This window comes from Eulemur rufifrons, chromosome 10, assembly GCF_041146395.1.
Source record: "Eulemur rufifrons isolate Redbay chromosome 10, OSU_ERuf_1, whole genome shotgun sequence".
NCBI lineage: Eukaryota > Metazoa > Chordata > Mammalia > Primates > Lemuridae > Eulemur > Eulemur rufifrons.
This window is the reverse complement of record NC_090992.1, coordinates 16,212,871-16,235,135: the sequence shown is the minus strand read 5'-3', so window position 1 is coordinate 16,235,135 and position 22,265 is coordinate 16,212,871. Positions and strand designations below refer to the sequence as shown.

The window sequence follows — 22,265 nt, the reverse complement described above, 5'->3', positions numbered from 1 at the left end:
GGGATCTCATTTTGCAGATGAGAGTTTTGAAAGATTTTTAATATTGAGTCATAAAAGGCTATTTTAGGCCTTAAAATATTGTCTTCTTCTTAAACATTAAACTTCAGATGATTGACCACTCTGGTCTGTTTCTTACCACCTTTCTTCAAAGGTGTATCAAATCTTTAGCTTCAGCAGAAGACAAGTACGTTGTGTCAGATGCGAGGACTCTGGGGTAGGGGGTCTCCAGCACTTTATTCTCATTGTCATCCCCTGGGTTACTGCGATGGCACCTGCATGGATCTCTGCCTCTTGATCTCCTCCTTCAGCCACCCCACACACTGCAATGACACAAAACGACACAAATCTCCTTAAGGCACATCTTTTGGTGACTCCATTTTGCCCAGAGAACTGTGTAAAAATGAGACTTTTTGTTGTGTTTTAAATCTCCTTTGTTATAATCTCTTACTGATTTTACTTTTCAAAGAGGAAGACTACAATCCTTATCCAACTCAATAGGAGAATGCACAATTCTTATCTCCTGGTTGGGTTTAGTTGTGACGACATCAGTGAAGGCATAATTGGGAAGTCAAGTATCATGAATTTGGGGAGGTTATTCGTTTTCCAGCGACAAAGAGTTTAACCACTTCAAATAAACTCACCTAGCTTTTCTACAACAAGCATTCTAACACATATAATTTTCCTCTAGCAAACAAAACGTTTCAAAGTTACAAGTTCATGTCCTCTTAAAGATAACGTTTAAAACAAACTTTTGAACAAACATTGCAAAAATTTTTTATTCCTTTTGATAAATAGATCTGGATAAAAACTCAACTTTATGATGACAGGATATGGACTAAGTATAGATTTCACTTAAATGATACAGTAATTAGTATTTAAATACTCTTCAACCTTCTCCCTTATTTCTCTAAACAAAGGGTAATGGCTAACCCAGTCTTCTTGAAGATCCTTAGGCCAACAGTTTCTTACGTCCAGATTTCTCATAAAGTATCATTGAACCCTCAGCTATGATTTTATCTACAAATTTAAGCAAGCTGAGTGAAAGTTTTTGTTGTCTCTGATTTTCTGTTTCCATAGTACTGACACCTCCTATTGCATTTCGGAACTCTTATTTTAAGTGTTATCTCTCATTATTCTACTTCCAAGAAAATATTCCACTTACCATAGATCTGTGTACTCTGAATCATCCACTGTTCTCTAAATCCCCACTCTTCCTATGGCGATATTATCCACCTGTCTGGGACCATCTCAAATGCCACCTCTTCCGTTCATTCAGCCAAGGCTTGCGGATTCACTGCTATGACCCAGGCACTGTATTAGGCACTGGAATTTTAGTCTAGTTCTCATGGAGCTTACACTTTGGTGGGATGAATGGACATTAATTATACTAATTAGAATATAATAAAAAGCTGAGCTTGGGGCTCTGCGAGAAGGAACAGGACTCTGTTAGAGCCTGTAAAGTCTTCTATGAGCCTTTCAACCAGAGCTCATGTCTCCCGCTGAAGCCCTCGTGGCATTTTATGCCAGTTGGGATTCTTTGGCTGCAAGCAAGAGAACTCTACTCTGGTAAATTTAAATAGAAACATATGTATTTGGAAGACCGGGAATAGCTTACAGAATCAGAGGAAAAGCTGGGGGACCAGTCACAGGAGAGGAGAGACTCAGAATCTGGAGGGAGAGGGAAGCATGAGGCACCCACGGACAGCCTCTCAGGGCACTTCTGTGACGACAGCCGAGCTCCACGAGAGACTGCATTTCGAGTAGTGGTTAAAAGCACAGGTCCTGTGGTCACACTGGGTCCACCACTTACTAGCTGTGCACACAGGGCAGGTCCTTCGTTTCCTCATTGGCAAAATGGAGAAATAATGGTATCCACCTCCTAGAGTCACTGGGGTGATTAACTCAGGTCATTCATGCATGGCACTTGAAACAGTGCCTAGCGCAATGCAGGCACCCAGTATTAGTATATTTGTAAGGTCAGCAGTTACCGTTATTAATGTTCCCTCAAGATTCAGATTTCAGGCCGCCATCCTAACTGGGGTCAGGTGCCGGCCCTTTCCCAGAGGAAGGTAGGGAACCTACGACGGCTTCCCCAGGATTATAGCCCATGGCAGGGTGGCTCCCGCAGTGTAGTCAGGGTGCTGTGCCAGAAGAAGGGAGTGTAGTTGGGCTGACAGAATAAGATGTGTCCTCTACCTCTTCCCACCTTTGTCTTATTCAAACTTCCACCATTGCTCATTGTTTTGTTTTGTTTTATAATCACTTTGTCAGATTTTATGTACCCAATGGGCAAGAATGATATCTCTGTACCTCCGTCAAAGATGTTCAACATCTATTTGGTGGATTGAACTAAAGTAAAATATTGGTACATATGATTCACATCTCAGTTCAAGTAGCATCTGGGCAGGCATGGCTTGACACATTTTGGATTTTTTTTTTCCTTTGATCCCTCAAGGTTTTTCTATTTTCAAGGGAAATACAGAGACAAAGCTGTGTAGGACTTCAGAACCTTCCAGAAATTTCCCAAGATAGCAGTGTCAGGAGAGATACTCTTCTCTGCAAAAGTTTTAATTTATTTAAAATGAAAGTAATGTGCCAAGGATACAAGTAGAACATTGTTTGTACCAGTGAAACATGTCATTGATACAGGTATGGCTGAATAAACAAATATATCCATAATAGAGAGTACTACAAAACAGATAAAAGTAATTAAGTTGGTCTCTATATGTCATAACATAAAAAATGCTCCAAGAAACGTTGGTGAGTGAAAAAACATCAAGATGCAGAGTAATACATATAGCATGGTCCCGTTTTGTAACAAGGAAACAAAACAAAAGACACTGTATGTTTTATACTGATACATATATAAAATCATATAAAGAGATCTTGAAGGTTTATAATCACAATATAATATGACTTACTCAAATGAAAAGCAAAATCAAAATGAAAATAGATGTTTCACACTATAGTGGTACATTTATATATAAACACACACATACACACATATAACACACATGCACACACATGTATAAAAGTACCAGTATTTTATTTTATTAAATAAAATGATTGCCTCTGGGTAGCAAGGGTTAGGGGAGGGATCAGAATTGCAAATGATGTTCTGAGGAAATCTTAACCTAATCTTTAATATTTTAATTCTTTATAAGGAGAATATATTCATGAATAATTTATGTGATGGGAAATTTTACATATATATGAAAGAAAGAAAAGAAACTAAAAAATGAGGAAGTCCACATGCCTCTGAACTGTCTTCGTTCCAGAGTGCCGGGACATTCTGCTTCCTGTCATCACCAAAGAGCTGAAGGAGCTGCTGGAACAGAAGGATGACATGCAGCACCAGGTCCTGGAGAAGAAGTACTGTGTGGAACTGCTCAACAGCATCCTGGAGGTCCTCAGCTGTCAGGATGCGGTGAGTCCCCTCGGTGATGTAGCTGTCCTGGACTCAGACTAGGCCTGAGTTGATTAAGTCCTAAAATATTGATGCTGATGAATACCAGTGGAAGTCTAAAGATAAAAGTCAAGGGCTTGCTCGGCAGCCCTGCTTTTCCCGTGACTAAGCTCCATTGCTATGAAAGATGGCTTGGGGACTGGAGTTCAGCGTGGAACATTTTGTCACCATAGGTCTTGTTGGGCGGGCTTTCTCAGAGTGTAGGTATGGACACTGGGGAACCAGTGGATGGCTTGTCCACTTACTCAGGCCCTGCCCTGCAGGGGTGGGCGGGGGAGTTTCCTATGCCTACATAGCCAAGAAAACCCTCTTATCTGCTTTCTTAGCTGATTTCCTTGGGTTTGTTTCTCCAGTCATCCTCTGCAATAGTTAAAATGATTAAGACTCTTCCTGGATGAGCACATTGCCCAGCCGCAGACTGAAGAGATAGGGCACAGAGTGGGATGGTGGCAGGGAGATGGCTGTTCGTGAAACCAACATGTACTTTGCAGACGTCATTCCGAGATTAGGCGGGGATGGAACCAAAGAGAAAGTCTCAGTGGGAGTGAGGGGAGGGCTTCCAAAGGGCAGAATCTGCAGAAGACGATAAGCCACATGGAGCGGTAGTGATTAGACACAGGCCTAGAATTCTTATGGGTTGGAAGAGGCGGGCGAGGGTTCTTGACTTGACCCAGGTTCCTTTGGCAACTCCACCTTGTCCTGGAGCAATGTGCAGGAAGTACTTTGCCGTTAGCTGGGGATGGTCTCTGAGGACTACGTAGACCCAAGCAACCAACAAATCTTTTCTAAGTGTTTGCGTGAGCGTTTCCCCCCTCTCTCTTCCCTAGAAAATCCTCAGAGAAGAGCTGTCTGGATAAATTGTATCTGGGACTGACGACAATTAGAGAACTCTGCAGAATGTTCCTTTACTGCTCACATCCCAGAGTCAGCCTTTGTTACCCATTTCCTCGTGGGCTGTCTCTCCTGTCTGTTCGTTTCTATTCTTAACCATCCTAACTGCTGCTTCTTATCTTATTACTGGGCAAATGCAGTAGCTTGATTCATTCATTCATTCACTCATCCACTTAGAAATGCATATGATGCACCAGGTCTATGCCAGGCATTGGGAACATTTTAAAGGCATGGTCTCTTTCCTTAGGAAAATCTATAAAGATATGCAAATAAGCAATTGTTATACAGTGTAACGACTAAAATCTAGAGGGGTGCAAGAGCTATAAAGGACAGTGTGTGTGTGTGTGTGTGTGTGTGTGTGTGTGTGTAAGCATTTTTGTCAAGGTAGCCTTCGCAAAGGTGATAAAACTTCAGCTGGTATTGAAGGGTGCATAATGTTTTATTACAGTTGTTACTTTATTGGTTGGTTTCTAGACACTGTGCTAAATGCAATCTATGCATTCTCTCTGCTCACCCTGATTCTAGATTAGATACTTAGGCTCATTATTCCCATTTTATAGATGAAAAAACTGAAATTCATAGATTTTTAATTAACATTCAAGGCTAGACAGCAAATAAACGTGAGGGTCAAAATGCAAACCCAGGTCAGTCAGACTCCAGAGTCTGTGGAACCATAGGTGCAGGGGTTACAAAGACTTGGCCTTTTTTCCTCTTTTTTTCTTATCCCCACCCTTGTTTTATGGAAAGAGAGTGTAATACCCAAGAGTTTAGATACTCAAGATTCGTTCAGGTGATGATCTTATGATGATGACGTTGCTTCTGTAAGCACATTCACTAGTCAGCTGTTGAGCTGGTTTCAGACTTTGCTATTTGATCTTTTCTTGTTGTTTTTTTAAAGGAGAGTTTGGTCTTACTCTTACTTACAGTGTAGAAACATGAGGGTTGGCCATCATTTCTGTAGTAACATCCTAAAGAATGTTGCCTCTCTTGGTTGAAAAGCCAGAAAGCCAGTTTGCAATGTTTTTGCTTTTTTTTTTTTTTAACATTTCAATAATGCTCACACCCCTTTTAATGGGAAAAAAAAATCATAGATCCTTGGGAATATGACAGTGTACCCCAATTTGAGGAACCCAGCTATAATGGGCTGATTGTCAAGTTCCTGATTTGGGTAGAAGGACAGCCCCAGTTCACAGTTTATTTGCAAAGCAGAATGCTGAGGCTCTGCCTATCCCAAGAGAGTGGTCCCCCCAGAGTTCTGCCATGACCAGCTGTCATCGTTTTGCACATTCCATAACACCAGACACTGGTGAGAAGAGGCTGCTGTCTTACACACCCTAGTACTTAGGGCTTCAAAGCCGAGAAATGAGTGGGAGGCTCTGAGCTCCCCATGGGGGCTTGTGGCATCTGGACTTGAGGTGTGTGGGAGGCGCGGTGTCACTCTTCCCTGGCTCTGAGTGCATTGCTTTTATAATGAATTCTGACTGTGGGGACCAGCCCACCCCTTCTCAAGGTGAGCAACTGTCTTTGCTGGATGAGTGATTAAATACTGTTATCATCACTGAGTTTGGTACAAATTTTGTTGCTTCTACTGCGCTTCAGATCTCACCTCTCCAGCTCGTGAGGATGGAAATCTCTCTCCTCTTCTCAAAAGCCTCTTTGACGAATAGGACTCATTCAGTGGCCATGATGACTTTGAGCTAACCTGAAAATCAGAAGTCCAAAAGTATCTAAAAGTAGATCTCTCTTGTTCTAGCATAAAGCAGCTCTCAACTTGGACTGCATGTTCACATCGCCCGCCCGGGGAGCTTTTTAAAAGCAGCAGTGCCTAGACCTCACCCTAAGCATTCTGATTTATCTGGTCTAGGGTTGGCGGGGCCATGGTGATGAGAAGGTGATGGCAAACAGGTGATAATGGGCAGCCAAGGTGAAGGACCACAGTCCTAGTGTAAAAGGTCTCAAACTTCAGGGGCACCCCAGTGACTGGAGGAGCTGTTGAGACACATTTCTGATCTTCATCTCTGAAGGGTGGGGTCCAATAACTTATTTTTCTAACAAGTTTTCAGGTGATGTTGATGCTGCTAATCCAGGGACCATGCCTGGAGAACCACTGCTCCAATGTGACCTATTTTTTTCTTGGGTATTTACTAGGAATGGAGGAATAGCTGGACTCTTTCTCTGTCCTTTTACCTTCTTAATTGAAGAGCCCTCTCCAGTCTGTAAAATCTAGCTTTTTCCACTATGCATTTAATAAACCACAAAATGGCAAAGACTTCAAATACATTCATTTGGACTCATAAATTCATTTTCGTGGAATAGCCGGGCCATGGTGTGTGCAAAGATATGACTTTGAAAAGCCAGACCATAGGATGTGCTGTTTGTTTTCTACAGGCACCAACTTCTCAGAATTAGAAATTTGGAAGAAAACAAATAAAATAGGCTTCCGGTTGTTTGGACACTCTCTTCCAATAATGGCATAGCCACTTTTTACTGGCTCTTGGCTGGCACCATGGAACAACCCATTGTCCCACTCCAAGCATGGAGACTATGTCCACCTACCAATCTGGTGGAAATTTCACAATTATAGCGCAGGAAGCCAAGCTTGGGTTTTGGGGGGTTGTGCGTTCGGGGGATGGGAAAGGATGCTTGTCTTCAATTCATTGTCATTATTTGGGTAATTACAGCCCAGCACAGCAAGCTAACCTTATTCTTTGTAACCCCCGGTGGCATATGACTCAGGAGGAGATGTCTGCCTTAGCCCTGTGTTGATTTTTTTTAATGATAGTGGTAAATTCCCTCACCCAGCTTGCTCGAGTTGCACTTAGCATATGAAAAGGACCAGCTCAGGTGAAAGATAAAAAGCCTGACTTCTGCCTCTATTAACTCCTTTTCTCCCCCTCACTGAGCAAGTTTAGTTGTCAACTCCAGTTACTTTGAAAGGCGGTTTCACACTGGCTTCGTTCTGTGCCTTGCTGGCTGCTGAGTAACTCATAAAATTTAATTTTGCACCAGACCCAGAGGGAGTTGGTTTTTTCCCCTCTTAAGACAGAGTTTTTGCTTTTATGTTTCATTCCTCTAAGAAAAAGGAGAGTCATCGTTTTGCACCCTGCTTAGCAATCAGAAAGTGGGTAAAGATGACTCCTAATTCTGAAGAGGAAAAGGTGTTGGTTGTATCTGAATCATGGAGGTAAGGAATGCCCAGAATCATCTTTTTAGAAAAATTCTTTGAGTCTATTGACTAAACCTGGGGAGATTTACCCCAGGTACTATATTAGTCATGAATGGTTTGAGGGTTCTGATATTTTTATTTATCAACTTAGATACTGGTAGGGAGGGCTTTTGCTCATGCAGTTTATCTTGCTTGGAATGTTCTTCCAAGTTCCCTTCCTTTCCATGCAGGTAAAATCTTAAACTCCTTTTAGGTCCAGTTCAGATAATACTTCCTTTCTGAGATTTTCTCAGTTCTAGTCCCTTTTCCCTCCCCTTCCCCTTGCCTCCAGGTAGAACTGGGGACTTTCTTGTTTGTGTTTCCATAACCCTGTGTTCACACTGATACCGGCACCAGTGGTTCTGTTATCCTCCCCTGGCTGTGTCCCACCCGCATGCCAGGCGTTGGGAGCAGGAGCTGGTATCCCCCCACTTTGCAGAGCTTACCCTCTCAGCCCCACCTCTTGCCAGTCCCACCTACACTCTCCATCTTCCTGCTCTGCTAAAAAGCCTCTCAATTACTCACATGTGCTGCCCTCTCACTGCTTGGCTGCCGCGCGTACTGTCTGCAATGCCCCAACGTCGCCTCCGCTCTTAGCCCAGCTAAATCCTACCTAACGCTCAGAAGTCAGCTTAAGTGTCACTCTCTGCAGGAAGACTTCTCTAATCCTCTTCCCCACCTCTGCTGTGGTCCCAGGAGCAGGTCTTGTGCTGCTTCCTCACGGCACCTGTGTTGTCACCCTCTGTGGACTTGTCTATTTGCCTGGGGAATTGGAAGTGCTGTGAGGATGGAGCTCTTGATGCTCTACCTGCCCCCCTCGCCCATCCTGCAACAGTGAATAAATAAATACATGGGACTCACTCACATCAATGGCAGGGCCTGATTTCTCCCTGGAGGCCTCTGTTCTGAGTGCGGGGGGGTGGGGGGGGGCATTCTCTTTCCTCTTTTGGCCACTCTTGAATGTCAGGTAGAGAAAGCTGCAGTGATCACACTCCTCAGTTCATGACACATCATCCTGGTTGGTCTGTGCAAAGCCCTCCCTCTGTGTGTGTGTGTGTGTGTGTGTGTGTGCATTTTGTCAAAAAATTTTCATCAAATTGATCTTAATGATTGAATTGGCTCTTTTCATAATGATCTAATTGTTCTTTTTCACAATTCATGTATCAGGCAGCATCCCATCTAAAAAACAGAGGAGCTCTCGTGGGTATAGCAGAACAGTTGGTTTTTGTTAGGTAGCTTGAGTAGGAACAAGAAAATACAATGATACAAAAAAGCAGGTTGGTCAACATCAGGCTAGTTCAGGTTACGTTCCTTGTAAGGGTTAAAGCAGAGGAGACTTCCTTATCATGCCAGCTCAGGTTGGCTGGGCCCTTTCTGATTTCTTGCTGTGAACCTCCTGTTTTTAAGAAAAACCTGTTCTGTTTGGAGGATTTTCCTCTTTCCTTAAATTTTCCATTTGATCATGTGGCACTTAGCACGAGTGACTCCATTTTAGTTTGACCTGTTGGGACATAGTACAGGAGCTCAGTCCAAAACAATGGACTCCTGTAATTTTATTTAACAAGTTCTTACCTTTATCCCCATCTTCCACTCCCATTTCCACTCTCCCACGGTAAAATGTCTGATGTGTTGAATATGCATGTGCACACACATGCACACACGCCTGTGTCCCTCCTTTAAAGAGGATCAGACAAGGACGGCCAAGGGCATCCGTATCTCAGCTCCATTAGGGTCCCGGTGGGTGGGGAGGGCACTGTGGCAAGAGCAGGAGTCATCCAGACTGTTGGGCATTCTTGGCCTAGCCCTGCCCCTGACCTGCTGTGGGGAAAGGAGCCCACCCTGCCAGTCTGTGCCTTCTTCTGAAACGCTCCTGTGGCCACCCTGGGTTGTGGGATCTCTGATAATCCCAGGCAGCCTGTCCTATTGAAGAGCAGTTTGAAGGGAGGCTGCTGCCGCCTCTTGTATTACTATTTAATTCCCAGGAATCAATACCACCCTGCAAAAGCTGCAGGGTTTTCTCCTAATCTATCTGCCCCACCGTATTACAAATACAAGACGGGTAGACAAGGCTGAAATTCTTCTGTCTGTGATGCATTCCAGAGGGTAGCTAATTAGGCCCCAAACTTAAAGGTGAGATGGATGAGACTCCTGTACCTTCTGCTGTGTCCTGGGCCATTTTGTTTTTACACTTTGCGCTTCCTCTCGTGTCCATGCAGTTAAATATGCCCTTCCAAGGCCGATGGAAGCCTTCCCATGGATGACGACATGCTGTACACTCTCCCAGCACCTTGTGACCCACACGGTGCCTTCTCACACATCACAGCTGTTTGTTTCTGGCCCCCACGTGGAGTAGGTTTTTTCATCCCCATTTCACTGGGGAGGTAGATGAGCCTCAGAGAGAGGCTAGGTGGCATTTCCAGCTGAGGTGAGAGAGTTAGTAAGAGGTAGAACCCAGAGGGAATCATCCACTCTCGTTCCAAATTAAACTTTGTCTTCTCCCACTTCGAGTTCACTCTTCCCCGGTTAACAGTACTTCCCCGCATCGTTTCCCGGGTGGAGGTCAGAGCACGAGCTCTGGAGCCAGGCTGCGATCTTGTACCCGCTCCGCAGATGTTTAGAGAATGCCTATCCTGTGCTCTATTCCAGAAGTGGGGGCTATGGCGGTGAGCAGAGCCGGGGACTCATCCTAGCTCCTTTTCTAACTAGCTGTGGGGTTTGGGCAAGTCTCTGTGTAAAACGGGGCTTCTCTTCCCCCAGGTGTGTCAGGCTGGCCGTAAACAGGAGCACCTGTGAAAACAGCCAGCATTCTCCCTGGCGTGTAATCCGTGCCCCGTGTATGTGGCTTTCCTTCTTCTCTCTCTGGTCCCCTTCCCTCTTAGGCTCCGTCCACTATTTCAGGCTGTTCTTGGAACATCTCTGTAATTCTTTTAGGGACAGCAAAGGGCCAAGTGACTTCCTGGGAGAATGGTAGACAGGGACTGAGCCTGGAGAGGACTCTGTAGCTGCATTGGCATTGAAGGCAACCCTCAAGCCAGGCCTGTTGGCAGCCAGGTGCCTTGGAGCCTCTCAGGTCTGTAGGAAGCTTGCCAAGAAGTGACAGAGGCCGCTGCTGGAGTCCAGCCCCCCTGCAGGACGTCTGGGCCTCATGCAGGTTCCTGGAGGGACTGGAGCAAGGAGTCATCCTGCCCTTTGAGGGGCTCCTGGCGGGTACTTCAGAACTTCAGAGCTAAAGACAACCGCTTGTGGGGCGGTGTGCGAGAGCTGGCTCATACCAGCTCAGGAGAACCAAGTGTTAAATTTTTGGAAATTTTGTGAGGCAGTTGTTAGCTAACTGCAATTATTAAAAATTTATAGAAATCTATAATTAAATAAACTATATTAAAATCGGGGTAATAAATCCTCAAACTTCAAAAACCCCCTATTATCTTGCTGTATTTTACTCTTAGCTACGTGTTTGAGGTTGTTTACGTCGTTCGTGTCTGTGTGGTGGAAATGCCGTTTAAGGCTCTGCCTCTGTGCCTTGAAATCTGCCATGAAGGGCGTGTCTATGCCATGGAAGTTGGCAAACATTATATGTGTATCTCCAGACTTGCTCCTTCCCGTCCTCACTCCCACACCCTTCTTCACGGCCTCTCAGGCCCAGGAGGAGGGTGAGGCACTTGCCTAGGGGTGAGGGCAAAGTGTAAAGGGCTCCCCAAAATTCAGTGATCAAGTCAAATAATATTTTAATGTGATATTTCAAAAAATCAATATCTTGATATTTTGTTCATCATGGAGTTTTTGCATTAATTTTTACTTTTTAAAGAAAAATATTACCTTCCATTTTGTCTTGATTCCTGAGTTTTGGGGCACCCCTTCAATTTTGTCCCTTAGGCAAGAGTCTCACTTGCATTTTGCCCTCACCTTAGTCCTGGCCTTGCTTGGTCCCCTGGCCAACGCTGGCCACCTGCAGTCACAAAGTGGGGCTCTGACCCATGAACGGTGTGGCAGCGTGCAGGAATGGAGAGACGGAGCGGGTACCTGTCTGTTCCCCCTCCAAGACTGTGGGGGGACTCGGGAAGGTTTCTGTCTGCAGGGAGCCAATTCACAAAAGCCCTTGTTGAAAGGAACAGCCGTTTACACTCTAAACCTTCACTAGGCCGGCCGCTTGCTTTCCGAAAAGCATTTCTTGCATAATGTTTGAATTAGATCTCCCCTTCGCAGTTGGGAGGTATGAGTTAAAAGCCCTCTCAGCAGCAGAAAAATATAGCTATGTTTGGTCCAGGTTACAGTTACTGAGGGAACCATAACTTTGATTTGCTCAACTGGTGTAAATGTAAATCCGTAAGTGAAATGAGTTAAGTGAGGCAGGAGGTGCTCTGTTTTTGAGGATGCTTCTGATCCACAGTCTCAGCTGTCGCATACAGTCTGGGAACAGCGGCCAAGGCCTGCACCTGGGCAGCTTCCAGCCTATAGTCCCAGAGTTCTAGAGTGGACATCGTCTGGGGGAATTTTAGATAACTTTGGTCTTAGAGATCAGCACAATTGATTTAGCAGTCCAGAGTGGAAAACAAAGTTTAATTTCAGCATAGTTTTTCCAAGCAACCTAGATTGCTAAAGTCATCTTTGACTCTGTATTTATTGCCTTCTCCTCCTGGGATTTAAACTCAGTTTCACTTTTGTCCCCAAGTGCATTTCCTACTGTGTTCAGTCGTCAGTTTGTGTTCCAGGAGGCCGGCCTCTCCCACTCTCCCACCAAGCCTTCATGCTCTCTCTTCTTGCCTTGTCATTTACCGTGTTTCTTTCACCTAGAAGACACTCTTTTTCTTCTTCCTACCTGTCCTGAAGGTCTCCCGCTGGTGGCTCACAACCTGAATCTCGCCCACAGATGCATTTTGTTCGTCTTGCAGAGTTATTTCATCAAACTCACAGTCCCACGACTTCCTGTTGTTTTCTAGATGACTGGATTCACACTCCTGTGTCATCCACCCTGCCCATATGGACATCCGAATTGTGACCCCTGAAAGCCAAACCTCGCCTTTCCTAATAGGCCCAACCCAATTTCCCCTCCATTAAGAAATCATCCTCGATTCTGGCAGCCTCATCTGAGTCACTTCCTCTGCTGCTTTCTGATAACTTTTGGCTTTATCATAGAATTTCGCACTGAATTACGTGCAGTTTGACATTTGCTCTTGTCACGTTAGGCCTTTCTGACACATGTTGAGACAAGACTAGCAGTTTTTATTGTTATTTCCATTTTCAACTAAGGCAGTATCTTTCTGTCCAACAGCTCACTGAGCATTAACTGAGCACCTACTGTCTGTCAGGCACCATGCTAAGCACTGGGGATGCAAAAGTTATTAAGACGAGCTACTGTCTTGTCACCATGGACACCTCAACTTCCCAGCATTCCCAGTGCTAATCTTTGGCTTCAGTGGTCTATTCATTATTTCGGAGCACAGCTTGTCCTCTGCCTCTGTCCATGGTTAACTCCTACGATGAACTTTCTCTGAATATTTAAATCATATCTATCTTTTGAAACCTGGGTTAATTTTCCTTATTTCTGACCCACCCGGCCCATTCCACAGACATGTGTCCACCCCTATCTCTTTGAAATTTGACGCACGCTAGCACTTACTGGAAGTGCTCTTTGCTGGGTGTCCCATACCTGGTTTACAGACTCCCCAAGGGTAGGGCTGATCCAGTCGTACGTTTCTCCTGTATTTCTACACTGCCTGGGCACAGTGCCCAACTCTGAGCAGATACTCAATAATTAATCTCTGTGGTTTGATTGATCCTCCCATCTTCAATTAGTCTACTTTCTAGAAATACATGCTGACACTAATTTTATTTTTTATACTCAGCAGAACCTAATGAGAAAGCTAAATCTGCTGCTGTTGCATTAAAACATCACATAAAAACCAAGTACCAATGTCAAGCATTGCCGCGCTCCCAAAGTTGTTTATATATCAGTTTAGAATGCAGCGTGCGTTGTCCACAGAAATAATGCCTCAGGGCTGGTCATGTTTCCAGGCCACCTCTGTGAGCAAGCTTAACCTGTAGCGTAATGAACTCTGGGGCAGAGAGGCTCACATTTATTTCTCCTCATTACCCGAAGCGTTTATGGACATTGTATGAACTTCACCTTACCTGCCACTCACCACACGGTGCTCACCTTCACGATGTCTGTTTTCTCCTCTAGGTTATGGGCCCACGAGCACAAAGACTGTGTCTGCTTTGCTCGCTGCCATATCCTAGCATAGTGAGCACTCAATAAATATTTGATTTGCATTGAGTTAAATTCTAGTTGAAAGATTATGGACTTTGGAAACACATAGACATGGATTTGCATTCCAGTGTCACCACAAACCAACTGTGTGGCTTTGGGGAAATGACATGGCCTCTCTGAGCCTCAGCTAACCTGTAATGTTTTGTTAATCATAACTACCAAGTTGTTGAGCATGTGGTTAATACTTAATATATGCTTTTTCTTTCCTTCTCTCTTGCTCCAATGTAATCCCTCAAAAAGTATTTCATTAATTAATGATGTCTGCTTTCAGTGCAGTATTGGTGAAGGGAAGGTAATATTTGAGGTCAGGGCCTTTCAGCGGCTTTTGGGATGTGGGTTTTGTTTCCAGCTCTAGTTCTAACAGTCTTTGTGATCTGAGGCAGGTCACTTAAACATCTGGGAAAGAGCGATGAGAGATTTCAGTTTTTTTCAAGCTTTTCCACTTGAGTATTGCTAACTTCAGGTGAGTGAATATAAGTGCTCGATGTTCTGGGAATGGAGCCCAAAGGTTGAATTTATTTGAATTCAATCTTGTATTTTATCTTAACTATTCATGCATGCTTTTTATTCTAATGCATGATAGATCTATGCTTTTAAAATACTAATGTAATGTTATTCATGAATCACATGTTAGTAAACGCCTGCTATAAGCCAAACACTGTGCCAAGCACTTTATATTAATTTTTACCACAATCCTGTGAATAAGGTGTTATCATCCATATGTTACTGATGAACAAACTGAGGCTTTCAGGAGTTTAAAGAAATAGGCTCAGGCTACAGGGTAAGTTAGTGGCAGAGCCAGAATTTAATTCATCTAAATCTAAACTTGTCCCCTATACCTCATCAGAGGGTAAGTAAAAACAGAGACTTCCTGTGGCCACGTATGTCAATAAAAATGCTTATGCTTTTGTGTCTGGGGACAAGGAATGATATAAGTCAGTGAAGGTAGGTGAGGAGTGGTTATACTCCTCCAAAAATAGCCCCAGAAGACTATTTATCCACTATTGAAACCTGTCCTGGAAGACAAGTCACAACACCACATCCTCTTGGCTATGTGGTGAAAGGTGAAGGAAGAAGAGAAGGACATGGCGCACATGAGCAAAAAAGGAAAGAAGTTGCCAGCATCTTGTTTTTGGAGAATAGGTGACTTAATACATCTATTATTTTGCACCCAACTCTGAATTGATAAGATATAAAGTAGATTTGGGCAATGCTGTTCACTCACCCACCCATCCTTCCATCCAGCTGTCTCGGCCATCCATCCATTGACACGTTCATCTCACATACGTATACCACGCTTAGTGCTCTGTGTCAAGCATGATGCTCCACTCTGGACTTTCAAAACTGAAAGATGTGGTCCCCTACTCCCACGAAGTATGGGTGATATTTTCATGGGAACTCAAAGAAAACAACAACCAGCTCTGCCTGGAGTAAGAGGGAGTATGGAGTGGCAGAGTCAGGAAAGCCTTCCCCACAGTGACTATTGTGCTGAGTTTTTGCCTGGTGTGTGGGAGATTGACAGGTGACTGGGGGAGAAGGGCATCTCAGACACAGGTAAAGACATGCTTTTGTCATCTGATCTCTGGCTGTTCCCCATGGGCAGGACGGGCTGACCGAGACTAGTTGGGGTAGGGCCTGGGAGAAACAGAACCTCATCAGACCCCATGGACTGAGCTCCTTCAAGGAGCTGCTCACAGTCCAAGGTGAAGGTGTGGTGAACTCTGCCTCACAAAGACATCATGCCTGTGGGAAGATGATAATGAGAGTTCCAGGGAGCAGCTGGGAATCCAAGAGTGGTTGGGTCAGACTCACTCTGAGACTTGACGCAGGTCCAGGGAAAGGGGTTGGTAGCAAGAACGTATAAGGTTGGTTGTGTGTTACTAAGCTACGCTCGATGTAGAGAAGCACTCATCATAAAGCCTTAACTATTGCGAGGAGAAGCTCATCGGGTGCAGACTTCTCCCTCAGGACATCTTTCCAGATGCCCCCCAGATTGGGTTACTCATCTCTGCTTCCTCCTCATGCTGTGATAACATTGTCATGGCCCTTTTCTCACTGTGTGGTTCTTCTCTGGTCATACATTGCCAACAGACCGTGGCCTCTTAGGAGGGACTAGATTTTCTGTCTCTGAATCCTCAGCACCTAAAACAGAGCATGGCACATAGTGAGTCAGTGGTACCAAGTACCTATCAGCATTCATGTGGAAAGCTTTCAAAACATAACAATGCTTGAGTCTTATCTGCAGGATTTAGAATCAGTTGGAGGTATTCAAGCTGGGCATGAATGTGTATAGACAGAGAGAAAATCCCCAGGTTAGCCTACAAGCACAGCCATGGTTATAACCTGTACATTGAATTAACAAGTATTATCCTGGCCGTCTCGTTTTTGGTAGGGCAGGGGGTTGGGGAAGAGCAGCAGCCTGATGTTTAGGCAGCTCCTCCAGGATCTAAATCCACCCCAGACCCCAGAGTGCTGGGAGCAGATGACTACTTCTAGATGCCACATACTCATCTGAAAGAAACCCTTACTGTACTTCCAGAAATAAACCCTTGGTTCAGGATGAATGGGTTATACCAACCAGCGAGGCTGGGCTGGGACTGGCTGAGAATACAAAGTGGCTGAGCATTCTTAGAGAAGTGTTTCCTGCGGGTCGGAGAAGGAGCAGAGCCCTGGGTTAACAGTGGGGGCACTGAGTATATGGCGGGGACTGGGGAAGGGGGTGGCTGTCTTCTTTCATCCAGAAAAGCCATGAGAAACCATAGATCAAATTGGGAAATTTGAAGCAAATCAGGGAAAATAAACTAGTTCTCCCTGTCCCAAGTTTTTGTAGATGTATATATAAGTTGATCTGAGAGAGTCAGTGGAGGAAGTGGGAGCATACAGCCTAAACTTTCCAGAAAAAGCTGGGTGGGGATGATGGTAAGTGTTAGGAATGTGACAGAACTTTAAAAATACGTTGAAATCATCAGTTGCAATTAGGGAACAGTGAAAAAAATCACACATGCTTTATTGACATTAAAACTGAGTCACACTCTGGGGAGGTCAGGAGAGAGACAGAGAGACTGAGACACAGAGAGAGAGAGAACATTCTTCTCAAGATAAGGAGAAATGCCCTTGTTCTAGGAGGCAATAATTATATTAGCACCAAGGAGAAAGGCACGAATTCTCTGTCGCTTGTTCTTTGTGCAGATGGGTTTCTGGGGAGGGTTTTGATTATACCCAATGTGAACTGGAAAAACAACATCGATGTCTGTGTAAGCACACATGTAGATCAGAGGGTAACACATCCATTCCTCAGATTGATTGGTCCTTTCTGGCCAATTCTCTTGCATTGAAGATAGACGTACTTCTTTTGTCCTTTCCCAGCAAAGGAAAAGAGGTTCAAGGGTGAGATTTTAAAGCCTCCCGTTGTTGGTAATTTTTCTAAAGCTTCTGGTGTAATTGATCCCAGGCAGACCCGTCAGTGAGAGCGGGCTCTGAACTCGGGCGAAAGCACAGGAAACGGTGATGTTCCATGAGACCAGTGTCCCGGCTTGGTTTTGTGCCTGCCTGACCTGGAAGGGATTTGTGGGAAGAGTCCATTTTAAAAAATGAGGACAGCCGAGTTTTGATTTGGGGAGACCCTGCTGAGGAAACGGTATCAGTCATCACCGAATGAGCTGTCTGATGCTGTGTTCCCTGTGGAGGATGGCGGGGTGATTAGGGGTATTCTCACTGCAGGAAGGAGGGGAGAAGATTACATATATTTTTGATTTCTCTCTTTCCCTGTCTAAGAACCTTAGTCTTTTGTATGAGGTCAAGCTGTGTTGCCAGCACAGTTGAAGAAGCTGAGCCCGGAGCTTCCAGATTCTCCATTCTGGTTCCATCCCCTCATCTAATCTCTCCTTACTCTCCACAGCAGTTGCCTGACATCTGCTATTAGCTTTTCTAATTGATTAATTAAATGAAACCTATATCCTCATAATAAAATCATGGTCGTCACTTATTCTGTGTCAGGTACTTGTGCTAGGTGTTGAACCTAAAATAATGACACAGGCCTTGTCCCTGTTCTCAAGGAGCTCACAGATGACTCACAAGCTGTTTGTTCAACAGTGTGGGCAGGGAAGGAGGTAGGGGTGGAGATGTTCAGACCACCTACCTTGGAGGAGCTTGTAGTCTAGTATTCGAGTGTTCTCATTCAGGGATAGTGACAAGGCAGAGGCATGAAGCAAAAGGAAACAGAAAACAGAGGAGGAGCCCTAGATTGCCAGTGGAGGGGGAAATAGAGGGGAGGGAAGGAGGCAGCTGCTGGGAAGTCAGGAAATGGGGGGGGGGGGGGGTCATATCTTGCTTGGATGGCTTTCTGGATAAATCAATGCAAAGGTGTTCACCACCACGTGGTCCTTTTCTTATCCCATGCCCATGGATCCATGTTTTAAAATATATGGCGGCTCCAACAAGCAGCATGCGTTAAACATTAAATAATTTGTTTCCTCATTTGAAAAAATTAATACTATACAAGCACCATTCAGAATTTTCTGACAAGGAGAGTTAAACAGGTTGCCTACCTGGAATTTATCTTGTTCTCATTCAAGCGGGAAACCTTGACATTTTAATTAGCCCATGCAGTAGTACTGAAGATGAGTGAGTGTACAATTTCTGTTAAGTTTTTTGAAATATTACAGATAGCTCATGGACTCCCGTTTCTGCAGTTGAAACCTTACATGAGCCCATTGCCGCAGGGCCATTTGTGCCTTTCGTTTAATTTGAGCTTAAGGTTTGACAGTTTACACTTTAGTACGGTGTAGGTACGGAACCCAGGGCCTATGAGTGACTGTATTGGCTCCAAATGTTAATCAGCATTGACATAGAAAACAAATACATGAAATTGAAATTAATAATCTCTGTGGTAACTATTTACAAAATGAATAGTATATTAGCCAGTCAACTACCACTCAACTCTTATGCAATTGCATTTAAATTATATTTAGCTGGGGAGGGTTTTTCTCTTTTTAATATTTTTAACCCATGATTTGCAATGGGGCCTTCAAAAGTAACTTTGTCTAGAGCCTGCTCCTTTGTCCAAAGAGCTCCAAGAAAGGAGGCTCAGTGGTGTAATCTGAGCTTTGAAGGCAGATGAACTTGTTCTTCCCAGAAAGAAGTCTGCAGTTGCAGGTCCCTTGGTCAAGACATATCTATTATCTTCTATTCCGTTATATGGATAAACTATATTTATATAATAGGATTCCAGATTTGGGGATATTTATCTTCCTTGTTACATTTAGGTATTATGAATAATATAATATTGATATAAATAGCTGTATACAAGAGCCTTGCAACTAAGAAGACACGTATTCAAATCGAGCTCAGTCACCTGTACGATTCTGTGGCTCCAGACAAGTTATATAAACCTCTGAATTTCCTCATTTGTAACATGGGAAGAACCAGTGTAGCAGATGTTTAAGACTACTCTGTGAATTAAATCAGTTGGTGTATGTAAAGCACTTATTATGGTCTCTGGCATATATTAAGTGCTCAGTAAATATGGAATGATAATAATAATTAGAATGAATCTTATTTTATCTCTTAAAATGTAGTAATACTTTTTCCTGGAGTTTTTGTCAAGACTCATTGGTATAACAAATACAAAACACACAGCCCATTGCCTGGCACATAGTAAGAGCTAAACAAATGTCAGTTGTGTTCTTTATCCATTTCTTTTTTTTGCAATCCCCGTAGATTTCTCCTTTCTTGAAGAACAAAATACAAAAGTAGAACTTTGCTGAGGTACATCTTCATAAGTGTCTCCAACCAATTTTAATTCATCAGCATTAAGATATTGGACTTACGGACTTTGGGAGGTATAATTTTTTCCACTCTAGACTGTAGGTTGGAGGATCCAGTATATTTTAATAAAAGACCTCACCAAACAACTTACAGCATCTGAATAAAAATGGTGTTCTTCTCTAAGCACAATGAGATTTTTTGTTGTTGAAGGTGATGGTTTTGTTATATTTTTTCCTCTGGTTGCTTTAAGTACAATTTTTTTCACCTGCCAGGAAATGGAAGTTAAAAGCATTTGGTAAATGGAATAAAATATGTCATAGTTGTGCCTTTTAAAAAAATGTTAACCCAGGTTACTTTGTAGCGATTAATTCAGTAACGTTGACAACAGCCATCCAGCTTGTGAGCACCAGGGTGACATCTGTAGCCCCAGCATGGGTTGGCAGATCTCATGGGGGATAGTGGGGAAGGGGGGGGCATGCCCAGAGCAGTCTGACACCCCTAAACACAGAGTTTCCTGGACATACATTCCTGGGATGTACCCACTTAGTCTCCTATGAACATGATTCCTTAGGATTACAGACTAATTTTCATTTCTGTTCAATTAAGAAATAGTTCTATTTCCTTTGTTACATACAAATTGTTGTGAAAATTTCTAACAAACTATAGCTAGTAAAATTATCCCTTTAACCTCACATCTCTCCCATCTCCCCTTACTCAGTGATACCCTTGCCAATGGTTTGCCATACATTTTTCCAGACTTTTTGGACATAGAAAAATATGCTTCCAAAAAAATGGGATTATATTCTACATGGTGCTCTGCAGCCCTTTATACTGAGTATGTTAAGCATGTCTTTCCAGGTCAAGATCTATCTACCTTCTCCTACTCTGTTGTCTGAATAAAAAGTCCTGTATATAATATGATTCCCAATTTGGGCACATTTATCTTGCTTGCTACATTTGGATTTTATAAGCTATACAATATTGCTACAAACAGCTGTGCACACAAATGTTTGTCTTACGGTGTTCTTTGGACAAAGTTGCAGGATGATGTACCACCTGCAAAGTGCTGCCTCATCTACTCATTTATGTGCCCCCAGGAGATGGAGGCAATGGCACTTACAAGCCTGGATGCCAGCCTGGCAGGCCTGGGCTGGAACTTGGATTAGCATTTGCAGGATGTGTGACCACAGCCAGAGCCTCAGTTTCTCGTCTGTAAATCTGGAATCATAGAAGTATTTCCCTCATTTTAGAGGTGCTTGCAGGATTCCTTAAGTTAATATGTGTAAAGTACTTAGAAGAATATGTGCCACATAGTAAAAACACAAAAAATATTAGCTATCAGTGTTGGAACTAGCTACAATTTCTCAAAACAATTCTAATATTGTGGGTGCCATTGTGTCCAATATACAGATGAAGAAATTGAGGCTCAGAGAGGCAAGATTGGTCAAGGTCAATGACAGACAAGGAAAAAGCATAGTTAACAGCAACACGGAGAGACTGTTCTTGCAGAGCACTTTTCATAATACCGGAAGATGTTTCCAGAGAGGTTGTGGAAGGCCTAAAGCACCATCCCTTTGTGACACCACCACCTGCTTCAGATCGTGGAAAGAACACGGAATTGGGCAGAACTAAGCTTGAGTTCAGGCTTGGCCACCTATGAGTGGATCATTCTTGGGCAAGTTACTAAACCTCTCTAATTCTCATGTTTCACATCTGGGACTACACTGGGATTTTATTAAAAGTTAAAGGAGATTTTAAGATGCCATGTCTATATGCATAGTTCCTGGCATATAATAAGACCTTAAAACTTGTTAGGTAACAGCAGTGTCAGAATTAGAACCCATATCTTCTTTTCCATTTTATTGTATTCTCCTGCCACCAACTCCAACCCTCGCTTTCTAGAGAAGGCCAATGCAAAGTGCAAGCCACTCGTGACAGCAGGAAGGCACTGCCCAAGTCCTGCTGGGAGACCTAGGGCTCACCCAGCGGGGGAAGAAGCAGAGATGACCGGATGCAGCAACACCGCTCGCCCACCCTTACTGACCCCTGACTCTGCTTCTCTGAGCTCTCTCTGTCCCCAGCTGTCTCTGCCGCTTGTTTCACACGATGAGCTGTTGATGCAATAACATCTTTGAGGACAGAAACCAGTTCAAACAGGGGAAAGAGGACAGACAGCACTAAACCTAGAACTCACGCAAAAATCACATTCCCTCTGGGGGCCAAAGAAAGAGAGAGGGTGACTCTACCTTAGATGATAGCTATTACTTCCTTTTCAAAGTTAGATGTTTGCTTTCCTCGTAAGTGTTTGTGGTGCCTGCAAGATAAGAAAGAAGTTCAAATGACCTTTTACAAAGGAACAGAGAACAGAGAAAAACAGTTGCAACCATAGATTGCAGCTATTTTCATTGTCTGAATATTCATCATTTCTCTTTTGTTAAAAAAAAAAAAAGGCATTTGGATTTCACTCTGTAGCTGTGACCTTGTGATCTTCATCTTCCTTCTGAGAAGTCCTAAAGACAAAGCAGGCAGAGGAGGTGGGATTGTCCTTGGCCAGGAACACAGGGCCAAGGCTCCCTGCCTGCTGGAATGGAGGAAGCAGTGGCCCTGGCATTGTTCAGCAGAACTGATGACATTTCCTATTGGACGTGACTTGTCACATGACCTTGTGC

At 43.7% G+C, this 22,265-nt stretch overlaps 1 protein-coding gene across 1 annotated transcript in view; it reads left to right on the top strand.

Moving 5' to 3' along the window:
• DOCK2 (dedicator of cytokinesis 2) overlaps positions 1 to 22,265 on the top strand; it is a 389,839-nt gene that overhangs the window by 138,751 nt on the left and 228,823 nt on the right. Inside the window, exon 26 of the mRNA XM_069484225.1 lies at positions 3,279 to 3,427. Within this exon, the coding sequence (XP_069340326.1) occupies positions 3,279 to 3,427 (149 nt within the window). The remainder of the gene's footprint in view (positions 1 to 3,278; positions 3,428 to 22,265) is intronic.